Genomic DNA, 22827 nt, shown 5'->3' on the forward strand with positions numbered 1-22827 from the left:
AGTAAGCGCTCGATCGATACTAGGGAAGGGATGATGGTGGTCATTCCCCAACGATCCCAGATGCGGTCATTACGAAGGTGGTTATTTCGGCGTCGACGGCCGGTCCCCGCGGGGACCGTTGAGGGGCGGGGATGGGGGCCGGGACCCGTTGCCAGGGCAACGGCGGTGGCGCCTCCCGCCGCTCCTCCTCCTGCTCCTGCTCCTCCTGCTCCTCCTGCTCCTCCTGCTCCTGCTCCTGCTCCTGCTCCTCCTCCTCCTCCTCCTCCTCTCCCTCGCCATCCCCGCCGGCGGCCGGGCTCCCGTGCGGGTTTCGGGGGTCGGCTGGCGCGGACGGCCCCGGGGGGCGATGGCGCAGGCCGGGTGGGCTCCGGGGGTCCGGTGGGAGACCGGCGGGCTGAGCGCGGTGGGCTGCTGCCTGGTGGTGGGGGCTGCGGCCGTGGCGCTGTGGGCCCGGGCCGGGGGCCGGAGGGGCCCGGCCCGGTCGAATCGGGCGGAGGCCCGGGCCCGGCGGGCCGAGGCCCTGCAGCGGATGGGCCGGGCGGCGCAACGGTTCCTGCGCCAGGTGAGGGCGGCCGGGGGGAGGCGGCCCGCGGGGGAAACACGCTCGGGTAAAGAGGGGGGACGAGGGAGGGGGGAGGGGGGAGGCCCACCCCCCCGCCCCCATTCTTCTGCCTCTCCTTCCTCTCCGTCCACTCCCCTCTTCTTTCTCCCCCTCGCGCCCCCTTCTCTCTCCCCCTTTTCTTTCTCCCCTTCTCTTCTTTTCCCCCCTTTCTCCTCTCTCCCCTCCTTCTCTCTCCCCCTTTTCTTTCTCCCCTTCTCTTCTTTCGCCATCTCTTCTTTTCCCCCCTTTCTCCTCTCTCCCCTCTCTACTCTCTCCCCCCTCTTCTTTTTCCCCACTTCTTTCCCCATCTCTTCTTTCCCCCCCTTTCTCCTCTCTCCCTTCTCTTCTCTCTCCCCCCTCTTCTTTTTCCCCACGTCTTTCCCCATCTCTTTCCCCCCCTTTCTCCTCTCTCCCCCCTCTTCTTTTTCCCCACGTCTTTCCCCATCTCTTTCCCCCCCTTTCTTCTCTCTCCCCTCTCTTCTCTTTCCCCATCTCTTCTTTCCCCCCTTTCTTCTGTCCCCCCTCTTCTTTTCCCCCTCTTCTTTTTCCCCACTTCCTCCCCCTCTTCTTTTTCCCCTTTCTTCTTTCTCCCCCTCTCTGCTTTCTCCCCCTCTCTTCTTTTTCCCCCCACTTCTTTTCCCATCTCTTCTCCCCCCTTCTTTCTCCCTCTCTCTTCTTTTTCCACCACTTCTTTTCCCCCTCTCGTCTCTCTCCCCTTCCTTCTCCCCCTCTCTTCTCTCTCCCCCTTCTCCCTCCCCCCTCTTCTCTCTCCCCCTTCCCTCCCCCCTCTTCTCTCTCCCCCTTCTCTCCCCTCTCTCCCTCTTTTCTCTCTCCCCCTCTTCTTCCTCCTCTTTTCCCCCTTCTTTCTTCCCCCCTTCTTCCTCCCCTCTGTCCCTTCCTTCTCCTTCCCCCTTATCTGTCCATCTACCTTTCTCCCCTACCCTTCCCTTCTTTGCTTTCCCCCACACTCCCAACTATCCCTTTGTCGCAGAGGGGCTCACTGGGCAGGCTTGCCAGGCCCTTCTTCGCTCCTCATACTTCAGAACCACCTTCTGGGAAATGGGGAGAAGTAGAAGGGAGCCCCCCCGCCCCCCTATATATATATATATACACACATAAATATCTACATATATATCTCCTGTAATGTCTCTGCCTGTCTGGGCATTGGAGCTGGGCTCCAGAAAACCTCCTCCCTTCTACCAACCAGACACATACACACACAGTTCTTATTGGGGCGAGAGGTGAGGGTGAGAGACATTTTGGGTCCCCCAAGAAGAGAGCAGAGGGGGAATTAGAACAAAACTGGCCCACGGTGCTCTCCTGAGGTTGGGGTGGGTGGAGGGGAAGCAATTCTATTCATTTTCCCAGCGTGCCAGAGGACAGAGTCTGTTGTCTCCCTTTGACAGAGGAATGAGAGATCCGGAGAGGTCCACTGTGTGGGGCCACACAGTGAGTCGGGAGGAAGAATCGTGGATTCCCCAAGCCACGTCTTGGATTTAATCCCTCCCTTGACACTGGCAAATGATACCCCCGGTGGGTTTTTAGGCCCAGCGTGCGGGCTGCTGGGGCGTGGAGAAGAATGGAAAAGACCTGGAGAGTAGAGACACGTCTAATATGTTTTCAGATCCACCCCCTCTTTGAGTTCCTCAGGGCGACCCCGCTCCCCATCCCCGTCTCTCTGCGCCTCCTCTTCCAGGGAGGCAAAACGATGTCCCTACGGCCCATCGTGTGGGAACCTGAGTAGCGGCTCCTGAAGGAACCGGCCCCCTTCGCTCGACGAGGGTCCCCTCACTCTCCCCCAGTATCTAGATGCGGGTGGACCTCGTCCCTGCCATCCCCCTCCCTTCAGGCTAGTCCTGAGAAGCAGCACGGCCTAGTGAGAAGAGCCCGGGCTCGGGAGTCAGAGGACGTGGGTTCTAATCCCGGCTCTGCCACTCGTCTGCTGCGTGATCTTAGGCAAGTCACTTCGCTTCTCTGTGCCTCAGTTCCCTCATCTGGGGATTAAGGCTGTGAGCCCCATGAGGGACTGTGACCGACCCGATTAGTTCGAATCTACCCCAGAGCTCGGCACATAGTAAGCGCTTATCGAATATCATAATTATCATTATTACTGGCACGGAGAATGGGGAGGTTTCCCCGCCCTCTACTGCTTTCGTCTGTTTTTCTTCCCTCAAATTCCATGACTCGGAGGGCAGGGTCCAGCGGGAGCCACGAGGGAGCTACGGGCCATTAACTCACAGCCCCTCGGGTTCACGGGAGGTGAATTTGATTTGGGTGCCAGGAGGAGGGAAAGAGGAGGGCGGTGGGGTATCCAGGACGGAATAGCAGCAGCAGCAGGCATCTGGCGCCAGGCTGTGCGGGCAGCTTCCAATAAACGCGGCCTGATGGTGGTGGATGGGCGGGCATCTTCTCGGGAACAGAAACGCAGTTCCAGGTGTTCTTGATTTGTCAGGGGACGCGGGGGAGCGGGGGTGGTGTAGCTTGGGGGAGCATCCAGACCCAACCCTTAGGGGGTTCAGTCCTCTTTGCCTTCTGCTCCCCTCCACGGCCCTCTCCCGCCTTGCTCAGATAAATCTGTCTCATTCGATCGTACTTATTGAACATTTGCTGTGCGCAAAGCACCGTATTCTACCAGCTGCATTTCACCACCCCAGCGGGGGAAAGGGGAAACTGAGGAATGGCAAGGGGACAGGAGAGACAGAGGCGGTGGGTGGGAGTCGGGCTCGAGGAGGTTGTCCAGATCCCTTGCCTTGTCTCTGTCTCCCAGACCCTCATCTTGTGAAACTGGAGATGTCAGCTGATCTCAATCTCCACCTGAACGAGCTCCGAGGGGAATATCACATCTCAGGGTTTCCCAGGCTAATTTGAGGGTTCAGTAGGATGTGGGGCCTGACTCATCCTGGTCCCTTGAAAACTGAGCTACCCGATCTGGACGGAGGTGGGTCGTCGCGGCCTCGGTCCCTTTAAAGACGTCTGCTCCATTTTAGAGTCCAACGGAGGGATTATGGGATTCCGTTAAAGCGGCAGCCCTGCCCGGTCGCACCCTTGGGCCACATTTCTCAGGAGCCTCTCCTGGGTTTGTCGCTCCTCAGCCCCTCGCCCTGGACCATTCTGGGCCACTGCCAAGTGTGACACAGAGATGGCGGCCTCCCCCGGGTCCCGGGGGACCCTCCCGCCACCTCCGGGCCGGGACCCGGTCGTCACTCTTGCCTGGAAACGACCTTCTCCAGAGAGAAGAGATTCAAGAATTTGGCAAGGCACAGCTCTTCTGTATTGTGGCTCACCTTAATCCCTCCCGCTGCAGCCCCTCCCCGATTTGGTCAGCTTTTCCGGGAGCTTGCCGTGGCCTGTTTGCAGCTGATGGGGGTCCGCCCCGCCCACCCCGACCAACTCCCACCCTCCCAGGAGACTGATTTAGAACCCCAAGCCTCGGTTTTTCCATCTGTAGAGTGGGGTGGAGGGAAGGCCGGGGGGGGGGGGGGGGGGGGGGAGGATGGATCCGCCCCTTTGTCACTTCTGGCTACTTTACCGAGAGGCAGCGTGGCCTGGTGGAAAGAGCCCGGGCCCGGGTGTCAGAGGACCTAGGTTCTAATCTCCCCCGCTTCTCCACTGTGTGACCTTGGGCAAGTCACTTCACTTCTCTGCCCCTCAGTTCCCTCATCTGCAAAACGGGGATTCAATACCTGTTCCTCCTCCTCCTTAGACCGTAAACCCCACGTGGGGCAGGGACTGTGTCCAACGTGACGATCTGGTATCCACCCCTGCGCTCAGTACAGTGCTTGGCACATAATAAGTGCTTAACAAGTAACATCATAATAATGAGTATTATTATGATCATTGGTGTTCTAATGCCAGCAGAAGCCACTTTCCGGGGCCCCAGGAAAGGAGGTATTGGCTTTTTTTGTCCCCCCAGAATCAGAGCGTGGACTCAGAGGGCATTCTCTCCATGCCCCTGTCGGGGCTGGCCCAGGACCTACGGAATGGATCCCTGGCTCCTGAAGCTGTCCTCCACACCTACCTAAATAAGGTGAGTTGCCCCTGCCTTTTGACCCCTTTGATTCCCGAACAGGTCCTTATCCTTGAATGGAAATTGTGCAAGAAAGAGCAGGAAGCGGCTCGGAAAACCCGGGGAAGGATGGCCGTTCCAGAAATCCAGCTGGAATGAACTTCCAGCTCCACAATCTACCCTCCATCCCCACCCCTCCCCACCCCACCCCCCTGTTCCTTTGTACACAAAAGGAGCCTCGATGGGTCATCCTGTCCCTCCCCCTGTCCCCGAGCCAGACGAGCCCAGGGGGAAACAAGGATTCAAGGTCCAGGGGCCCAGAGGATCCAGTGAGGGGTGGGGAAGGTGTTGTGCCGCAATAGGAGCGGGAGGGTGGCCTAGTGGAAAGAGCACGGACCTGGAAGGCAGGGGACCTGGGTTCTAATCCCTCTTTCCCCCCCATTTCCCTCTGCTCCTCCCCCTCTCCCATCCCCTCAGCACTGTACTCGTCCGCTCAACTGTATATATTTTCATCACCCTATTTATTTTGTTAATGAAATGTACATCGCCTCGATTCTATTTAGTCGCCATTGTTTTTACGAGATGTCCTTCCCCTTGGCTCTATTTATCGCCATCGTTCTTGTCTGGCCGTCTCCCCCGATTAGACCGTAAGCCCGTCGGAGGGCAGGGACTGTCTCTGTTGCCGACCTGTTCATTCCAAGCGCTTAGTACAGTGCTCTGCACATCGTAAGCGCTCAATAAATACTAATGAATGAATGAATGAATAATCCCCCGCCTCTAGACCGTGAGCTCGTTGTGGGCAGGGAATGTCACTGTTGTTGTATTGTCCTTTCCCAAGCGCTTAGTTCGCGGCTCTGCACGCAGCAAGTGCTCAATAAATGCGACTGAATGAATGAATGAGCCCCGGGCCCGCCCCTTGTCGGCTGTGTGACCTTGAACAAGTCACTTCACTTCTCTGGGTTTAAATTTCCTCATCCGTAAAATGGGGATTAAGATTGTAAGCCCCAGGTGGGAGAGGGACTCAGGACGTAGTGCACTGCTTGACACATAATAAGCAGTTAAATACTGTAATTATCATTATTAGGACTGACTGACAGGCCCTAAGTGTTTTGGGGACTGGTTGTTCTGAGCCCCAGAAACGCCTGGTCATACTTCTCTTTGCTTCCTCCACGCACGCAGAGAGAGACACCTCCTCTCTGCCTCTGTCCACAGTACATACCCGCTCTCCTCACCCACCTCTCCCCTGCTCGCACTCTTCATCCCTCCCATGCCTGCTGCCTGGCTCTGTTGTTTCTCAGTCTCGACTCTCCCCCTCCCCATCCTCCTGGAACTATCAATCCCCCCCCCCCACTATCAATCATTGGTATTAAGTGAGCACTTACTGTGTGCTGAGCACTGTTCTAAGCCCTTGGGAAAGTACAGTATAATAGAGGCAATCCCTGCCCACAGGAAGCTTATAGTCTACAGGGGGAACTAGACATTAAAATAAATTACATATTTGAGGGCTTACTGTGTGCAGAGCACTGGACTAAGCGCTTGGGTGAGTACAATATGAGAATAAACAGTCATATTCTCTGCCCACAACGAGTTTACAGTCTAGAGTCCTCCCCCATCTTCCACGCATCCTGAAATTCCACCTCCTCTGACAAACATTCCCCATATCTGGAATTTATTTCTGTATGTACCTAATTTATATTAATGTCTGTCTCCCACTCCAGACTGCAAGTCTGTGGGCAGGATACATGTCTGTACCAACTCTGTTGCGCTGTAATAATAGTAATAATGATTATGGTATTTAAGTGCTTACCGTGTGCCAGGCCTGCAAAGAGCTTAGTCTTCATCCCCATTTTACAGATGAGGGAACTGAGGCACAGAGAAGTGAAGTGCCTTACCCAAGGTCGCACCGCGGACAAGTGGCGGAGCCGGAATTAGAACCCATGACCTTCTGACTCTCGGGCCCGGGCTCTAGCCACTACGCCATGCTGCTCCTCTGTAGTCTGGAGTCTCCCTAGCGCTTAGTATAGTACTCGGCACACAGAAACCGCTCTATAAATACCTTTTATCGCTAGATAACTCCTCCAGAAGCCTCTTGCGCTCATTATTTCTTGGTTTATGCCCAGTTTCAATGCTTTTGTATATCTGCATATTCAGCCGAATGTTTCATTTTACTTGTTTGGATTCCAGCGCTTGGGTATAAGTGTGTGTGTTTGTGTCTTCCCCCCACTACAAGTGCTCTTGTTGTATTTACCAAGGTTTAGTACACGGGGCTCCGCTCCCAGAGGGGGGTTCGATGTGTACCCTTTCTACCGCTCCCGGCCCTGAGGCTAGTGTTGTTCTCCCTAGGCCTGGCAGGTAAACAAAGATATTAACTGTGTGACCGACTACCTGGATGAGTGCGAGAGCCAGCTCCAGGAAGTGAAGAAGCAGAAGGCCCATGGCTTGCTCTACGGGGTGCCCGTCAGCCTCAAGGACTGCATTGCCTACCAGGTATGGCCAGCTGGCATTCATTCATTCGATAGTATTTATTGAGCGCCATGTGCCGAGCACGGTACTAAGCGCTTGGGATGACCGCTCCCTCACACCCCACCTCCCCGCTCCCAGACTGGACGAAAGGGCTGGTTCGAGGAGAGTGGGCCGAGGGGTGGGAGGGGGTGGAAGGGACGTAGGAGATGAGGGGGCGAGGTGGCCCCGTGGCCCCTCGGCGTGACTTCCGGGGATCGGGATTAGCCAACCTCTCGCCCACATCCTGCTCCTGGCCTGGAACGCCCGCCCTCCTCACGTCCGACGGACAGCGACTCCCCCCGGCTTCAAAGCCGTATTGAAGGCCCATCTCCTCCAAGAGGTCTTCCCTGACTGAGCCCTCCTTTCCTCTTCTCCCACTTCCTTCTGCGTCACCCTGACCTGCTCTATTGATTCACCCTCCCCCCTCCCGGCCCCACAGCACGTATGTCCTTCTCTGTAATTTATTAATTTCTGTTCACGCGGGTCTCCCCTCTAGACTAAGCTCACTGCGGGCAGGGAATGTGTCCGTTTATTGTTCTGTCGTACTCTCCCAAGCGTTTAGTACAGTGCTCTGCGGACACTAAGGGCGCCATAAATGCGATTGAACACACGAATGACCAGGATGCGGGCAGTAGTGCAAGGACGAGGGAGGGCACGTTGTAGGGATACGGAGTGATGCCAGGGAGGTAGGGGAAGTCGGGGAGAGGTCACTGAATAACTCCTCGGCCGTAAGGGTCGGGACCTCTTGGATCGACTCGTGTGCGTGTCTCCCCCCGCCCCAGGGCCATGACTCCACGCTGGGCCTCTCCCGGAACGTGGGGGAGCCGGACACGGAGGACAGCGTGGTGGTGCAGGTGCTGAAGAAGCAGGGGGCCATCCCCTTCGTCAAGACCAACGTCCCACAGTCCATGTTCAGGTGCCTCCTCCCCGTTTCCCTGACGCCCCCGGGATCCCCGGAATCCCCCCCGGCCCGTCCGACCGTCTGCCGTTCTGCCCCCCCCCCCCCAGCTTCGACTGCAGCAACGTGGTCTTCGGCCGCACGCTGAACCCCTGGAACCCGGCCAAGACCCCGGGCGGCTCGTCGGGCGGAGAAGGGGCCCTCATCGCCGCCGGAGGCTCCATCCTGGGCCTGGGCACGGACATCGGGGGCAGCATCCGCTTCCCCTCCTCCTTCTGCGGCATCTGCGGATTCAAGCCCACCGGGGACCGGATCAGGTGAGGGGCCGGGTGGCGGGGCTGAGGGTATCCTCGGGGGTCCTGGGAGCGAGCTCGAATTTCACCGCTGCCAGGCTGAGGGGAGTGGGATAAATCCCCTGGCGGCACCCAGCGCCTCCCCTCAGGCTCTCGTTGTCCCCATGGGCCCCCCGGACCGGGAGACCCGGAGGGACGGCTGAAGTAGCGTGGCCTAGCGGATAGAGCACGGGCCCGGGAGTCAGAAGGTAGTGGGTTCTAATCCCAGCTCCGCCACCTACCTGCCACGTGACCTTAGGCAAGTCACTTCCCTATTCCTCGGTCACCTCACCTGTAAAACGGAGATTACGACTGTGAGTCCCGTGTGGGAGAGGGGCTGTGTCCAACCTGATTAGCTTGTCTCTACCCCAGCGCTTAGAACGACACATAGGAAGTGCTTAACAAATGCTACTGGTGGTGTTATTATTATTCCCTTGCAGCAAACGAGGCCTGAAGAGCTGCATTTTCGGGCAGAAGGCAGGTGGGTGCAACTTTTCTCCCTTGCTGGAGTGGCAGGTGGGGCTATGGACCGGGCAAGGGTGGCACGCCAGGTTAAAAGCGGGGGCGGTGGGGGGGGAGGAGTGGTGGTCCCTGCCCCTTTCCTGGGGGAGTCTGACCTCCAGAGACCACCCCCACAGGCCCCTCCTCCCCCCCGTCCATCGGGGTGATGGCGGGATGCGAGTTGGGGGGAGGGGATCCCCCTCTAGACCGTAAGCTCATTGTGGGCAGGGAATGTATCCGTTCGCTGTTCTACTCTCCCGAGCGCTTAATACAGTGCCGTCCACCCAGTGAGCGCTCAATAAATACAATCGAATGAACGAATGGATTCAGCCCTGCCCTCTGCCTTCCAGTCAGCCTGTCCATGGGGCCGATGGCCAGAGACGTGGACAGCCTGGCCCTGTGCATGCGTGCGCTGCTCTGTGAGGACATGTTCAGTCTGGACCCCACCGTGCCCCCCGTCCCCTTCAGTGAGAAGGTGAGGAGGGTCCCGGAAGCTCAGGCTCTGTCCGGCTGAAGGGGGAGGCTCCTGGGAAAACGGGGGTGGCGGAGGAGAGGCGACCGAGGGGGAAGACTGGGAAAGGCGGAGAGCACTGGGATTCTCCGGCCCGGGGAAGAGAAAACTGAGGGGAGACTTAATCCGGTCCCGGAGACCCCGGAGGTCTCCTGCCGGGGGGCGGAGGATGGGGGTGGGTAGCAATGCGTCTGCATGTTGTGATATTGTACTTTCCCCAGTGCTTAATACAGTGCTCTGCGCCCAGTAGACACGTTTGAATGAATGGACTGTAAGCTCATCCTCTAGACTGTAAACTCGCTGTGGGTGGGGAACGTGTCTGTTATCGCCTTATCGTACCGTCCCAGGCGCTTAGTACAGTTGCTTTGCACACAGTGAGCGTTCAGGAAATGCGACTGAACGAACGGATGATGTTCCAGGAAGAGAGGGTTTGGATTGGAAAGGCGGGGGGCTGCGGGCAGTCCTCGAGTCGACCCCTGAGCAACTGACGCTCCCATGCATCCCCCTTGTGGGGCGCCAGCCCCCAACCCCGTCCGTGATCTTCCCCTTGGGGGTCCTTGCTCACCCGCCACCCCACCGTCTGCCCCTCTGCCCTGGGCTCTGCCCGTCGGCCCTCACTCCCCTCCAGGTGTATGCCAGCACTCAGCCTCTGCGCGTCGGCTACTATCAGTCCGACAACTTCACCATGCCCAGCCCGGCCATGGAGCGAGCTGTGCTGGAGACCAAGCAGCGGTTGGAGGACGCCGGCCACACGGTGAGAACGTGTCCGCTCCCCAGATCGACTGAGCTGACCCGTCCTCTCACGCCGCCCGTGCAGATGGACTCACCTGGCCCCCTTGCCTCTACGCACACAATCTCTCTCCCTCTCTCTCTCTCTCTCTGTCCCTGAAAGGGGAGAGTCGGCGGTACGGGGTCGTCCATGCTGGGTCACTGGAGGAGAGTCAGGGACGGAGAGGGGAGAATCAAGGGTGTTGGATGCTCCTTGCTGGGTCACGCAGGGAGAGCCAGGGATGGAGAGGGGAGTCGGGGGTGTTGGGTGGTCCGTGCTGGGTCACCGGGGGAGAGTCCGGAATGGAGAGGGTTGGGGTTTCAGATCTGTGGAGGAGAGAGAGACCACACCCGGGCGGGACCGGCTCCTACGTCAGCTCCGGCTGAAGAACACTCCCGGCGTTTTGTCGGGCACTTGCCCGAAGCGACTCCCCCTCCGGTGCTGTGCGCCCAGTAAGCGCTCAGTAAATATGATTGACCGCCTCCTTACCCGCCACCTGGACTCTCCGCAGCTGGTGCCCTTCCTGCCCGACGACATCTCCAACGCCATGCAGGACCTGGCCACCAGCGGGCTGTTCAGCGACGGGGGCGAGGACTTTCTGGAGAACTTGTGAGTGGCTCCCGGTGCCCCCGGTGTCAGCCGCTCCTGCCAGGGGGAGGGGATCCCGCCCCCAGAGTATCGTCGGTCGGCCTAGCGGACGGAGCCCAGGCCGGGGAGTCAGAGGACCCGGGTTCTAATCCAGACTCCTCTCCTTGTCTGCTTTTGAACTTGGGCAAGTCATTTCTCGGTTTCCTCATCTGTAAAATGGGGATTCAATCCTCCTCCCTTCTATTTAGACTGTGAGCCCCATGTGGGACAGGGACTGTGTCCAACCTGATTACCTATAGGACTAGTGCTTGGCACATTGTAAGAACTTACCGTGATTATTATTATCTTTCTGCCACCTCAACCGAGCACCAGCTTACCTGGTGAAAACCCCCGGAAGAGGGATCTGTGGAAAATGAGGGGCGGCACGTGAGAGTTAGGGGTAGCAGATGGAGGTGGAGAGAGAGGGCAACAGGTTGGGGTGGAAGACGGGTGTTCTGTTTTCCCTCACCCAGCCGTCTGCTGCATAATGAAACACCGACCAAGGGTGCAGGGCATCCGTGCCACCAATGACAGCCAGGTACCCACGTGCCCAACTGCCCGGGCCTGGTTTAGTTGGTTGGCATCAGCTTCTATTCTGACAAGCAGCGTGGCTTAGTGGAGCGAGCACAGGCCTGGGAGTCAGAAGGACCTGGGTTCTAATCCTGACTCCACCACCTGTCTGCTGTGCGACCTTGATCGAGTCACTTCTCTGGGCCTCAGTTCCCTCATTTGTAAAATGGGAATTAAGAGTGTGAGCCCCACGTGGGACAGGGACTGTGTCCAACCTGATTAACTCGTATCTACTCCAGCGCTCAGAACAGTAGTTGGCACATAAGTAAGCACTAAAGTACCGGAGTCGTCGTCATCATCTATCCCGGGCCCCTCCAGAACCTTGCCCCGGGGAACCCTCAGGCTGGCTGGGAAACCCAAAAGAGATTGGGGAGGGGGGTGGTCACTGGGGCTGAATCCTGCTGACCCCACGGGGGCTCTGCCTTCTGTCCTTCAGCAAAGGAGATCAGGTGGACTCCTGCCTCGGTGACCTGATCATCATACTGAAGATACCGAACTGGCTGAAATGGCTCCTGGCGTGCGTCATCAAGCCTCTGGTAAGCTCTCTCCGCAGAGGGGACAAAGGGGAGAGGACGTGACCCATCACTCGGGGACGGGTTCGACGATCGGCGAGGCGAGAGTGAGACATGAGTCAGGCTGAGCCGTACAAAATTTATTCCACGTGCCGGATTGAACTTCCGTTTCGGGAGGAATACGCTTATTTTAGTTATTCACCCGTGGCGAATTGAACTTCCCGCTCAGGAGGAATTCACTTATATGTTACTCTCACGGGGCGAAGCGCCCAGCCCCGGCCACGAACGCTTCCCACTCGGAATTCACTTATACGTTACACGCACGAAGCGAAGCGCCTGGTTTCCTGACCCACGGCTCCTCACTCGGTGCAGACAGAGCAGGCCTCCCGTGCTCTGGGCAGAGGGAGACACGCGGCCGGCTGCTGCAGCTCTCGATCCGCTGTCCAGAACCTCGGAGGCGGCGGGTATTTATCACCGGCCCCCCCGGGCCGTTCAAGCCTCCGGTTTCTGCTCGTCCAATCTCCGTCCCCGGCCCCGTTCCTCCGTACCTTGTTTGGTTGGCACGTGGGCGAGGGACAACTTCTGTATTCCTGGTGTGGGATGACTAACGAGTTTCGGTTCTGAAGGTGGTGTCCCACCCAGGCTTCCGAGGTGGCTTTACGGGCTCAGGCAATGAGGGGATAGCGTTTGACCTCGAGATGGAGGCTGCTCCGGTTCACCTTGGAGCAGGATGGTCGCGGTCTGGGCACTCCCGGAGAGCAATGGGCTTTGGCCCCGGGGAGAGGCGGCGTGTTTCCGGAGTGGGAGCTGTGGTTCCTTGATTTGCTTCCGCCCCCCCCAGGGCCGTCATGCAACGTCTCTAATCCTTGGGAGGCCGCACCCAGGGTCCAAACATTCCAACCTGCGGCCCGAAAGTAATCCGGCCCTGCTACTTAGAAGTAATCTAGCTCTGCTGCCTGGAGAAGTTCATCCCTACTGCTGGGGTAGTCTCAGCTCAGCTGGCCCCTGAGAGTGAGAATAGTGGACACCCAATTTTCCCACAAGGTTGGCCTCTCCGCCGTCCCACCGTGAAAGCCCCTCTTCCAGAACGAGGACGGGGGCGGAACAGGGGTCAGAGTTGGGAGGCCGCGTGGCAGGTCGGGGTGTTGGGGGGAATTGCTGCTTGGTAATTGACTGCCGGCCTCTCTCTCCTCATCAGGTCCCGAGGATATCCGGCTTCCTGAACAGCATGAGGGCAAGGTAGGGCCTGCCCTCGGGCTTCGGGGTGGGGGACCATCACCCCTCTACCTCCCAGCTGGGTTGTCCGACCCAATCTCACGGCCGCAGCCGGGTCTGACCCATCCTAGGGTCGGGGGTGTCGCTCCCGCCCTTTCCGGCTTCAGGGAAGGCGAGAGGGAATGAGAGGCCGGTCCAGCAGTGACCACAAGATAGACCCTCTAGACTGTAAGCTTGTCGTGGGCAGGGACTGTGTCAGTTTATTGTTATATTGTCCTCTCCCAAGCGCTCAGTACAGTGCTCTGCATACGGAAAGCGCTCAAAAAATAACGATTGAATGAATGAATGAATGAAATGTCCAAGTGGACCAGAGAAAGAACTTCACTGAGCTTGAGGAGGGACCACAGGAGAGGGCCGGTCATCTCAGAGGGTTCCCTCTAGACCGTAAGCTTGTTGTGGGCAGGGAACGCGTCTCCCACCTCTGTTATATTGTACTCTCCCAATCACTTAGTACGGTGTTCTGCACCCAGTAAGCACTCCATAAATATGACTGATGGATTGAGGGAGAACAGCCATCTCATCCCCGTTTTACAGACAAGGAACCCGAGGCCCAGAACGGTTAGATGGCATGCCCGAGGTCGCACAGCAGGCCAGGGGCACGGGCGGGACTCCAGTTGGTTCCCAGCCCTGGCAGATCCAAGCTGGCCGGGAGCCCAGGGCAAAGGGAAACAGTGGAGTGGATTCATGTGCCGTGAAGTGACAGGAAGAAGAAAAGGAGCAGTGTTTGATCTGCCACACCTGGGCCCTGATGTCAGTTGTTTGCCTTGTCTTTCCATGTTAGGTCTGCAAGGGACCTGTGGAAGCTGCACTACAGGATTGAGGTGAGCGAGTCTGCCCAGAGCAGATCAAGTCCCAGGCCCCCACCCGGCCTCGAAGCGGAGGCCAGACTGGGCCATCCCGGAGGTTCCTCGAGCGGCAGAAAGCACAAGAAGCAGCAGAGGAGTGTGGATGATTCCCTCCGGTGGGCCCAAGTCCTGCCCAGAGCTGCGACTCTTCCCTGGTGGGGGTTGGCTCTGGCCCCTTTAGTCATGGCTTCCGCCACCCCAGTGGGCCATCCTGGAGATTGTGGGGGCTAAGCCTCCGTGTCACTGTCGGGACTCCTGGGTGTCAATCCAGCATGCTGGCCCTGTGCCGCAGGGTCCCCTCTGCTTTCTCTCCAGGACCCAGGGGGGAGGGTCTCTTCTTCCCTTAAGTATCTCTTCCACGGGGGCCCTTCAGTGGATGGGTCTGCTGCAGCCCCTCAAAACCCAGAGGTACAAGACCCGGTTGATGTGGTATTCGTTCATTAAATCGTATTTGTTGAGCGCTTACGTGTGCAGAACGCCGCACTAAGTGCTTGGGGAAGTACAATACAAAAATAGTCACATTCCCTCCCCACGACAAGCTCACAGGACCAGACCACAATAGGATAATAATAGCAACAATAATGACAGTGGTATTTGTTATGTACTTATAATGTGCCAAGCACTGTACTCACCCCTGAGGTAGATACAAGTTAATCGGATCGGACGAAGTCCCTGTCCCATATAGGGCTTTGTCGTTTAAGTAGGAGGGAGATTTTGCAGATGAAGAAACTTGGGCCCAGTGAAGTGACCTGCCCAAGGTCACACAGCAGACAAGTGGCAGAGCCGGGATTGGAACCCAGGTCCTTCCGACTCCCGGGCCTGTGCTCTATCCGCTAGGCTGCATTGCCGCTTCTTCTTTCTGACCCTTTTTCCTTCCTCCTAGGAGTATCGTCACAGCATCATCACTCAGTGGAAGAAGCAGAATCTCGACGTCATGTTGTGTCCCATGCTGGGGCCTGCTCTGAACAATAACTACCCTGGAAAAGCAACAGGTAGCCCAGTCCACTGTCCCACCTGCATAACTAAAAATAATGTTAATAACTGTGGTATTTAAGTGCTTACTATGTGCCAAGCACTGTTCTAAGTACTGAGGGAAGTACAAGCTGATTAGATCAGACACAGTCCTTTTCCCACACAGGGTTCACCTTTTTATCATTATTACTATTAATAATGATAGTATATGTTAAGCGCTTACTATGTGTCAAACACTGTTCTAAGTGCAGGGTCAGACAGAAGTTCATCAGGTTAGGCACAGTCCCTGTCCCCCATGGGGCTCACACTCTTAATCCCCATTTTCCAGATGAGGTAACTGAGGTCCAATGAAGTGACTTGCCCCAAATCACATAGCAGACAAGTGGCAGAGCTGATATTAGAACCCAGGACCTTCTGACCACCAGGTCCTTGGGCTTTCCATTAGGCCACACTGCTTCTCGGGAAAGCACCGAATGAATAACATACCCCACTCCCCACCTGAACAATAACTACTCTGGGAAAGCAACAGGTAGCACAGCCCACTTCCATGAGCAATAACTACTCTGAGGAAGTAACAGGTTGCCCCGCTTACTGTCCCCCCTGAACCAATCAACCGTATTTATCGAGCGCCTACTGTGTGCAGAGCACCGCACTAAGCACTTGGGAGAGGACGGTCTAGTTCATTTGGTAGACGTTTGCCTGCCCACGACAAGCTTAGAGTCCCGAGGGGGAGGTAGACATTAATATAAAGAAATAAATTACAGATATGGAAGTGAGCGCTGTGGGGCCGAGGGGGGAGTAAAGGGAGTAAATCCACGTGCAAATATGCCACAGAAGGGAGTGGAAAAAGAGGAAATGAAGGCTTAGTCGGGGAAAGCCTCTTGGAGGAGATGTGCTTTAAATAAGGCTTTGAAGGGCGGGGAGAGCGATCGTCTATCGGATAAGAAGAGGGAGGGCGTTCCAGGCCGGAAGCAGGACGGCGGCGAGGTAGGAAACACCAAGTCGGAGCCCCGGGCCCCGCCCGGCCGTCCCGGAGTCCCTCCGTAGCCCCACTTGTGCCCCAGGTGCCGTCAGCTACACCATGCTCTACAACTGCTTGGACTTTCCTGCGGGAGTGGTGCCGGTCTCCACTGTGACCCAGCAGGACGAGGACAAGTTGGTTCAGTGCCGCGGCTACTTCCTGGACATCTGGGACAAGATGTTACAGAGGGTGAGAAGGGGTGGGTCCCATCGGCCCCCCTCGTCTTTCTCGCCTGCGTCTGTCCGGGGCCATCCCATCCCTCCCTCTGCCTCCAGTCCAGGAGGACGGGCAGCCGAGGGAACCATCCCCCTTTTCCGCTGGGAGCCCTCGTGGTCGGGAAGTTCCCCCTACTCTCTACCCTAGATCCGTCTGCTCCTTCTTCCCCGAGAGAAATCGGAGAGCAGCGGGCCACGTACCCCTGGACGGTAGTCCGTTCTACCTCCCCTCAGCCTTCTCTTCTCCAGACAGAATGATCCCAGGCCCCCATGCTGCCGTGATCGGTGGGGTTGGGGTGGGGGGCAGATGGGTGAATCCTAGGGATCTGTGGGATGCTAGTGGGAGCGTCCAGAGGGAGGGGGCCGTCCCTGGTCCCCCTCCCTCAGCCCCCGCTCTCTTCTGTGCCCGCAGGGCCTGGCCGGCTCGGTGGGTCTTCCCGTGGCCGTGCAATGCGTGGCCCTGCCCTGGCGTGACGAGATGTGTCTGCGGCTTATGAGGGAAGTGGAGCGACTGAGCCCGAAGATAAAGCCGAGACCCTAGGCCTCCGTCCGCAGGCCGTCCCCGCTGTCCGCAGGCTGTCCTCACCACCGTCCACGGGCTGTCCCGCCACCCTCGAGCCGTCCCCACCGTCCACAGTCCATCCCACCGGCCTCAGGTCACCCCCTACTATCCTCAGGCCCTCAGTCCGGCCCCTCAGCGGAAGTCACCTGAGAAGCTGCAGCCGCCACGCCCCCTTCCATCCGTCTGTCCGGTGCTTGTCGCCGTGGCCCCTTTGAGATGGTGAGCTCGGAGTGGGGGGCCCTTCCTCCCCGCTCTCCCCATCCCAGAGGAGGAGGCTCTGTTGACCTGTGGAGACAGTGGGAGGCTTGATTGAGGGGCTCTTCTGGAGCTGGAGGGGGTGGCGGGGTGGCCCTGGGCCCAGGCTGACCTTAGACCTAGAACCCCAGAGGAGTCAAGCTACCAGGGCCTGCACCTGGAGGTTCTGGAGATGGGACCGGATGGAAAGAGACACTCCATCCGTGCTGGGTGCAGTAGGCACCGGGAAAGACCTGGGGGTGCTTTTCCAAAGCAGAAGACGTGGCCTAAGCCCCACACTGCCGAATCCAGGGCTACTGCTTCTTGCTTCCCCTCAATCCCCCTAGCCCTCACACGCAGCTCCTCTACTTCCCACGAATCCCTGGGTTTTCCGCTTCCCCAGCTTGCTTCCGGTAACGGTAGGTGCCATGGCCCCTCAGATGTGACCCCCTCTGTCCCCTCACACCCACCCACCATTCCCCGCCTAACCTGAGTGTCAGAAAGCCTGACGGGAAACTGGTTGTGCTTGTTATTAAAGACGGACATGTGGAAATATAATTTACGTGCCCTGAAAAAAGCACTCAGAATCTCTCTGGACCAGCCTCTTCCTTTGGAGCCAGGGGACGTTGGTGGGGAGGGGGGGACGGGCGTGGGGTGGTGGGGGGCTTGGAACCACACTATCCCTAATCGCCTGCCTCCCCGCGCACTCAGCCCAGCATCAGGATGGTCAGGGACCTTCTCCATCTGGGATCGGGGGGAAGGGCGGTGTGTATTTGTGTGTGTGTGTGTGTTGTTAAGCGCTTACTATGTTCCAGGTATTGTACTGAGTACTGGGGAGAAGGGCAAGCTAATCAGGTTGGACACAGTCCATATCCCTCATGGGACTCGGAATCACTATTTTGCAGAGGAAGGCACTGAGGCACAGAAGAAGTGAAGTGACCGGCCCAGGGTCACACAGCAGAGAGGTGGCGGAGCCAGGATTAGAACCCAGGTTCTGCTGACTCCCAGGCCCATGCTCCGTCCACTAGAAGCAGCACAATGTAGTGGACAGAGCCAGGGTCTGGGAGGCGGGACTTGGGTTCTTATCCTGGCTCTGCCGCTTGTCTGCTGTGTGACCTTGGGCAAGTCACTTCTTTGAGCCTCAGTCCCCTCTTCTGTCAAATGGGGATTAAGACTGTGAGTCCCCATGTGGGACATGGACTGTGTCCAACCTGATTACTCTGTATCTATCCCAGTGCTTAGAAGAGTCCCTGGCTCAGAAGTGCTTAACAAATACCATATAATAAAAAAAAAAAGAGCTGGTAGATACGCTCCACAATGAGTTTACAGTTTAGAGGGGGAGACAGACATTTATAAAAATAAAGCTACAGACATAAGTGCTTTGGGGCTGAGGGAGGGGGTGAATAAAGGGAGCAAATCCAAGTACGAGGACGATGCAGATGGGAGTGGGAGAAGAGGAAATGAAGGCTTAGTAGGGGAAGGCTTCTTTCAGTGGAGTCATCGTGAATGGCTCCATTGGGATCCATCGGGTTGTTTAAACATCGATCTTGACTCTTGGCGGGGAGGGAAGCAGAAAGGGGAGGGCAACTGCCGTGAGGCTCATATGTAGCTCAATTACCTAGAGATCCAGTTATTGCAAGTGATGGGAAGATGGATTGCCTGTATTATTAGTATCAGTGTGAAATGCAGCGACAGAATCAGAATATTAATATTAATTAAGGATAATTAGTTGAGCAAATCCATCTCTCTGGAGTGGGGACAGGGAACATGTCTGCTACATTGTTATAGCATACTCTCTCAGGCGCTCAGGACAGTGCTCTGCACATAGTCGTGGCTCAAGAGAAGCAGCGTGGCTCAGTGGAAAGAGCCCGGGCTTGGGAGCCAGAGGTCATGGGTTCGAATCCCAGCTCTGCCACCTGGCAGTTGTGTGACTGTGGGCAAGTCACTTCACTTCTCTGGGCCTCATCTGTAAAATGGGGATTACCTGTGAGCCTCACGTGGGACAACCTGGAAGCAGCGTGGCTCAGTGGAAAGAGCCTGGGCTTCGGAGTCAGAGGTCATGAGTTCGACTCCCGGCTCTGCCACTTGTCAGCTGTGTGACTGTGGGCAAGTCACTTAACTTCTCTGTGCCTCAGTTACCTCATCTGGAAAATGGGGAATAAGACTGTGAGCCTCACATGGGACAACCTGATTACCCTGTACCTACCCCAGCGCTTAGAACAGTGCTCTGCACATAGTAAGCGCTTAACAAATACCAACATTACTATAGTAAGTGCTGGAGAAATATGGTTGTTTGGGGCAGAAATAGGTTCTTCTAGGAGATCCTGACTTTGATCGCGTACCTGAACTCTGATTGGTCTCTCCTAGACGATTGCCGGTGGGCCTCTGTGCCTGCATTAATAAAGGCCTGTACCGAGTGCAATGCACTGTACTAAGCGCTTGGGAGAGAGTACCATTGTGTGTTTTGTTTTTTAAAAATTGTATTTGTTAACCATTTACCATGTGCCGGGCACTATACTAAGTGCTGGGATAGATAAAAGATAATCAGGTCGGAAAACAGTTCATGTCCCACATGGGCTCACAGTCTCTTAATCCCTATTTTACAGATAAGGCAACTGAGGCACAGAAAAGATAAATGACTTGTCCTAGTGACTGCTGACAAGTGATGGAGTCGTGATTAGAACCAGGTCCTCTGGCTTTCAGGCCTATAGTAATAGTAATAATAATAAGTGTTAGGCACTTTCTACGTACCAAACACGGTACTAAGCACTGGGGTAGAGACAGAATAATCAGGTTGGACACAGTCCCTGTCCCACATGGGGTTTGCTTTCTAAGTAGGAGGGAGAAAAATGGGGTGTAAGACTGTGAGCCCTATGTGGAACATGGACTGTATCCAACCCGATTTGTTTGTAAGTACCCCAGCACTTCGTACAGTGCCTGGCACAAAATAAACATTTAACAAATACCATTTTTTAAACATAAGCATTAAATCAATACTGATGAATTAATAAACGACCTCGCCCAACTACCAGTTCAGAAGCAGAGATATAATACTCTTCCTTTAGCTTCTTTGACAAAGGCAGTGCATTTTCCCTCAGTGTAAGCGCTTTCCTTCCCCTTACATCTGAAGGATTCAGAACAACGTGAATAGAGTGATTAGAGCCCATTGCAATTTAGCATGAGATAATACCGGTCCTTTAGATCCGAAGGGTCTTTTTGCCGACTGGGATGTACTAGAGAAGCAGCCAGGCTCAGTGGAAAAGAGCACGGGCTTGGGAGTCAGAGGTCACGGGTTCGAATCCCAGATCTGCCACTTGGCAGCTGTGTGACTGTAGGCAAGTCACTTACCTTCTCTGGGCCTCACTCACCTCATCTGTAAAATGGGGATTAAGACTGTGAGCCTCACGTGGGACGACCTGATTACGCTGTATCTCCCCCAGCGCTTAGAACAGTGCTCTGCACATAGTAAGCGCTTAACAGATACCGACCTTATTATTATTATTACTAGGTCACTCGGAAAAATCAAGTACTATTCTGCATTTTACATTAAAAGTTTGTAAATCATATATTATAAATTATTTATATTAAGGTCCGTCTCCCCCTCTAGCCTGTAAACTCACGGTGGGGAGGGCACGTGTTCATTCAGCCATATATTTTGAGCAGTGCACTGTACTAAGCGCTCGGGAGAGCACAATATAACAAACACACGCGTTCCTGCCCACGACGAGCTCACGGTTTACCAACTCTGCTGCGGCCACCAACCCTCCCAAGCGTTTAGTCCAGTGCTCTGCACGCAGTAAGCACTCAATAAATAGCAGTGATTGATTACCAGTTTTAGACGGGGACACGGGGATGCTAATGCGTAATCTCCCATCGCTGGTACTTACACACCGTTCCTGGATCAAGTCACTGTTTGCCGGGAGGTTCTGCCGAGCGGGCTGGAGCAGGTGCTCGGAGATGGTAGGGGGGGAGCCCGGCCTTGGGGTGGGAGAGGGTGCGGGACATCAGGCTAAATCCACCGAAAATTTCCCTCATCCCAATCCGTCTAGGCCGAGGAGGATGGAGAGGAAGGATGGAGCCACGAGAGCGCGCGATTGAGCTGTGAAAGTCGATTCCACCGACCACAACACGGAGGTGGAGATTTTGGTCGACGCCGGCCGGCTCCATGTCCACACAAACATGATTTCGGGGCTGGGGAGGCGTCCTGGCCACACAGAGGTCGTTGTCTTTTTATGCATCACGTGCCCCGCACTGTAAAACTCTGGATGCAAAATAATCCCTTCGGACAACAGTCCCCGTCCCCCCCCCGTGGCTCACAGTCTAAATGGGAGCGAGCAAGATTTAATCCCCACTTGCCAAACGAGGAAACCGAGGTCCAGGGAAGTCGAGTGACTTGCCCAAGGTCACACAGCAGGCAAGTGGCGAAGCCAGGTCCTCTGGCTCCGGCTCTTTCCTCTAGGCCTACTGCTTCCCCACTGATGTTGTTATTAAGTTTACTCTGCGCCAAAGGGATGGCGATATGCAAGAGAATCAGATGGGGAATAAATCCTGCAGGGGCACAGCAAGGGAACTACCAGGCAAACCACCTAGAATGCAGGGTTCTTTTTATTTTAATAGTTTCTCTTAAGCGCTTACTATGTGCCAGGCACCGTACAAAACCCTGGGGTAGATCCCTGCCCTGTCACTTGTCAGCTGTGCGACCGTGGGCAAGTCACTTACCTTCTCTGGGCCTCAGTGACCTCATCTGTAAAATGAGGATCAACTGTGAGCCTCACGTGGGACAACCTGAGGACCCTGCATCTCCCCCAGCGCTTAGAACAGTGCTCTGCACATAGTAAGTGCTTAACAGATACCAACATTATTATTACAACCTAATCAGGTTGGACTGTCTGTGTTCCACATGGGGCTCACAGTCTTCAACCCCATCTTACAGATGAGGTGACTGAGGCGCAGAGGAGTTAAACGGCTTGGCTGAAGTCACCCAGAAGACAAGTGGCAGAGCCGGGATTAGAATCCAGGGTCCTCTGATTCTCAGGCTGGGGCTTTATTCATTCAATCAAAATATTGAGCGCTTACTGTGTGCAGAGCACTGTATTGAGAAGCAGCGTGGCGCAGTGGAAAGAGCACGGTCTTTGGAGTCAGGGCTCATGAGTTCGAATCCCAGCTCTGCCACTTGTCAGCTGTGTGACTGTGGGCGAGTCACTTAACTTCTCTGTGCCTCAGTTCCCTCATCTGTAAAATGGGGATTAAGACTGTGAGCCCTACGTGGGGCAACCTGATTCCCCTGTGTCTACCCCAGCGCTTAGAACAGTGCTCTGCACATAGTAAGCGCTTAACAAATACCAACATTATTATTATTACTGAGCGCTTGGAATGTACAATTCGGCAACTAGTAGATCGATCCCTATTCAAGAACGGTCTCAGGGAGGCAGACAACAAAACAAGTAGACAGGCATCAATAGCATCGATATAAATAAAAAGAATTTTAGATATATACACATCATTAATAAAATAGAATAAAATGTGAATACACAAGTGCTATGGGGCGGGGAGGGGGGTTAGAGCAGAGGGAGGGAGTCGGGGCGATGGGGAGGGGAGGAGGAGCAGAGGAAAAGGGGGGCACCGTCTGGGAAGGCCTCCTGGAGGAGGCGAGCTGTCAGTAGGGTAGATTGTAAGCCCGTCAAAGGGCAGGGACTGTCTCTGTTACCGATTTGTCCATTCCAAGCGCTTAGTCCAGTGCTCTGCACATAGTAAGCGCTCAACACATACTATTGAATGAATAAAGGGGGGAAGTGTGCAATTTATGGCTCCGGCAAGAGCTTCAGCCTCCTCTGCCCGCCTCACTCGACTCGGGTGACCTTCAGGTAGCTCTTC

The 22827-nt window shown here is 55.9% G+C and overlaps 1 protein-coding gene across 1 annotated transcript; it reads left to right on the forward strand.

The window, feature by feature from the left end:
* The first annotated feature begins 136 nt into the window (after positions 1–136).
* On the forward strand, positions 137–17544 carry FAAH (fatty acid amide hydrolase). Its single transcript, XM_029046479.1, has 15 exons — positions 137–562; positions 4515–4628; positions 6951–7094; positions 7892–8025; positions 8118–8324; positions 8780–8820; positions 9191–9315; positions 9980–10105; positions 10632–10729; positions 11754–11853; positions 13028–13068; positions 13886–13925; positions 14833–14941; positions 15986–16131; positions 16570–17544. Exons 1-15 carry the CDS (start codon positions 347–349, stop codon positions 16696–16698), a joined length of 1770 nt encoding a protein of 589 aa, XP_028902312.1. The 5' UTR covers positions 137–346; the 3' UTR covers positions 16699–17544.
* Positions 17545–22827: the final 5283 nt, after the last annotated feature.

Source organism: Ornithorhynchus anatinus, chromosome 18 (assembly GCF_004115215.2).
Source record: "Ornithorhynchus anatinus isolate Pmale09 chromosome 18, mOrnAna1.pri.v4, whole genome shotgun sequence".
NCBI lineage: Eukaryota > Metazoa > Chordata > Mammalia > Monotremata > Ornithorhynchidae > Ornithorhynchus > Ornithorhynchus anatinus.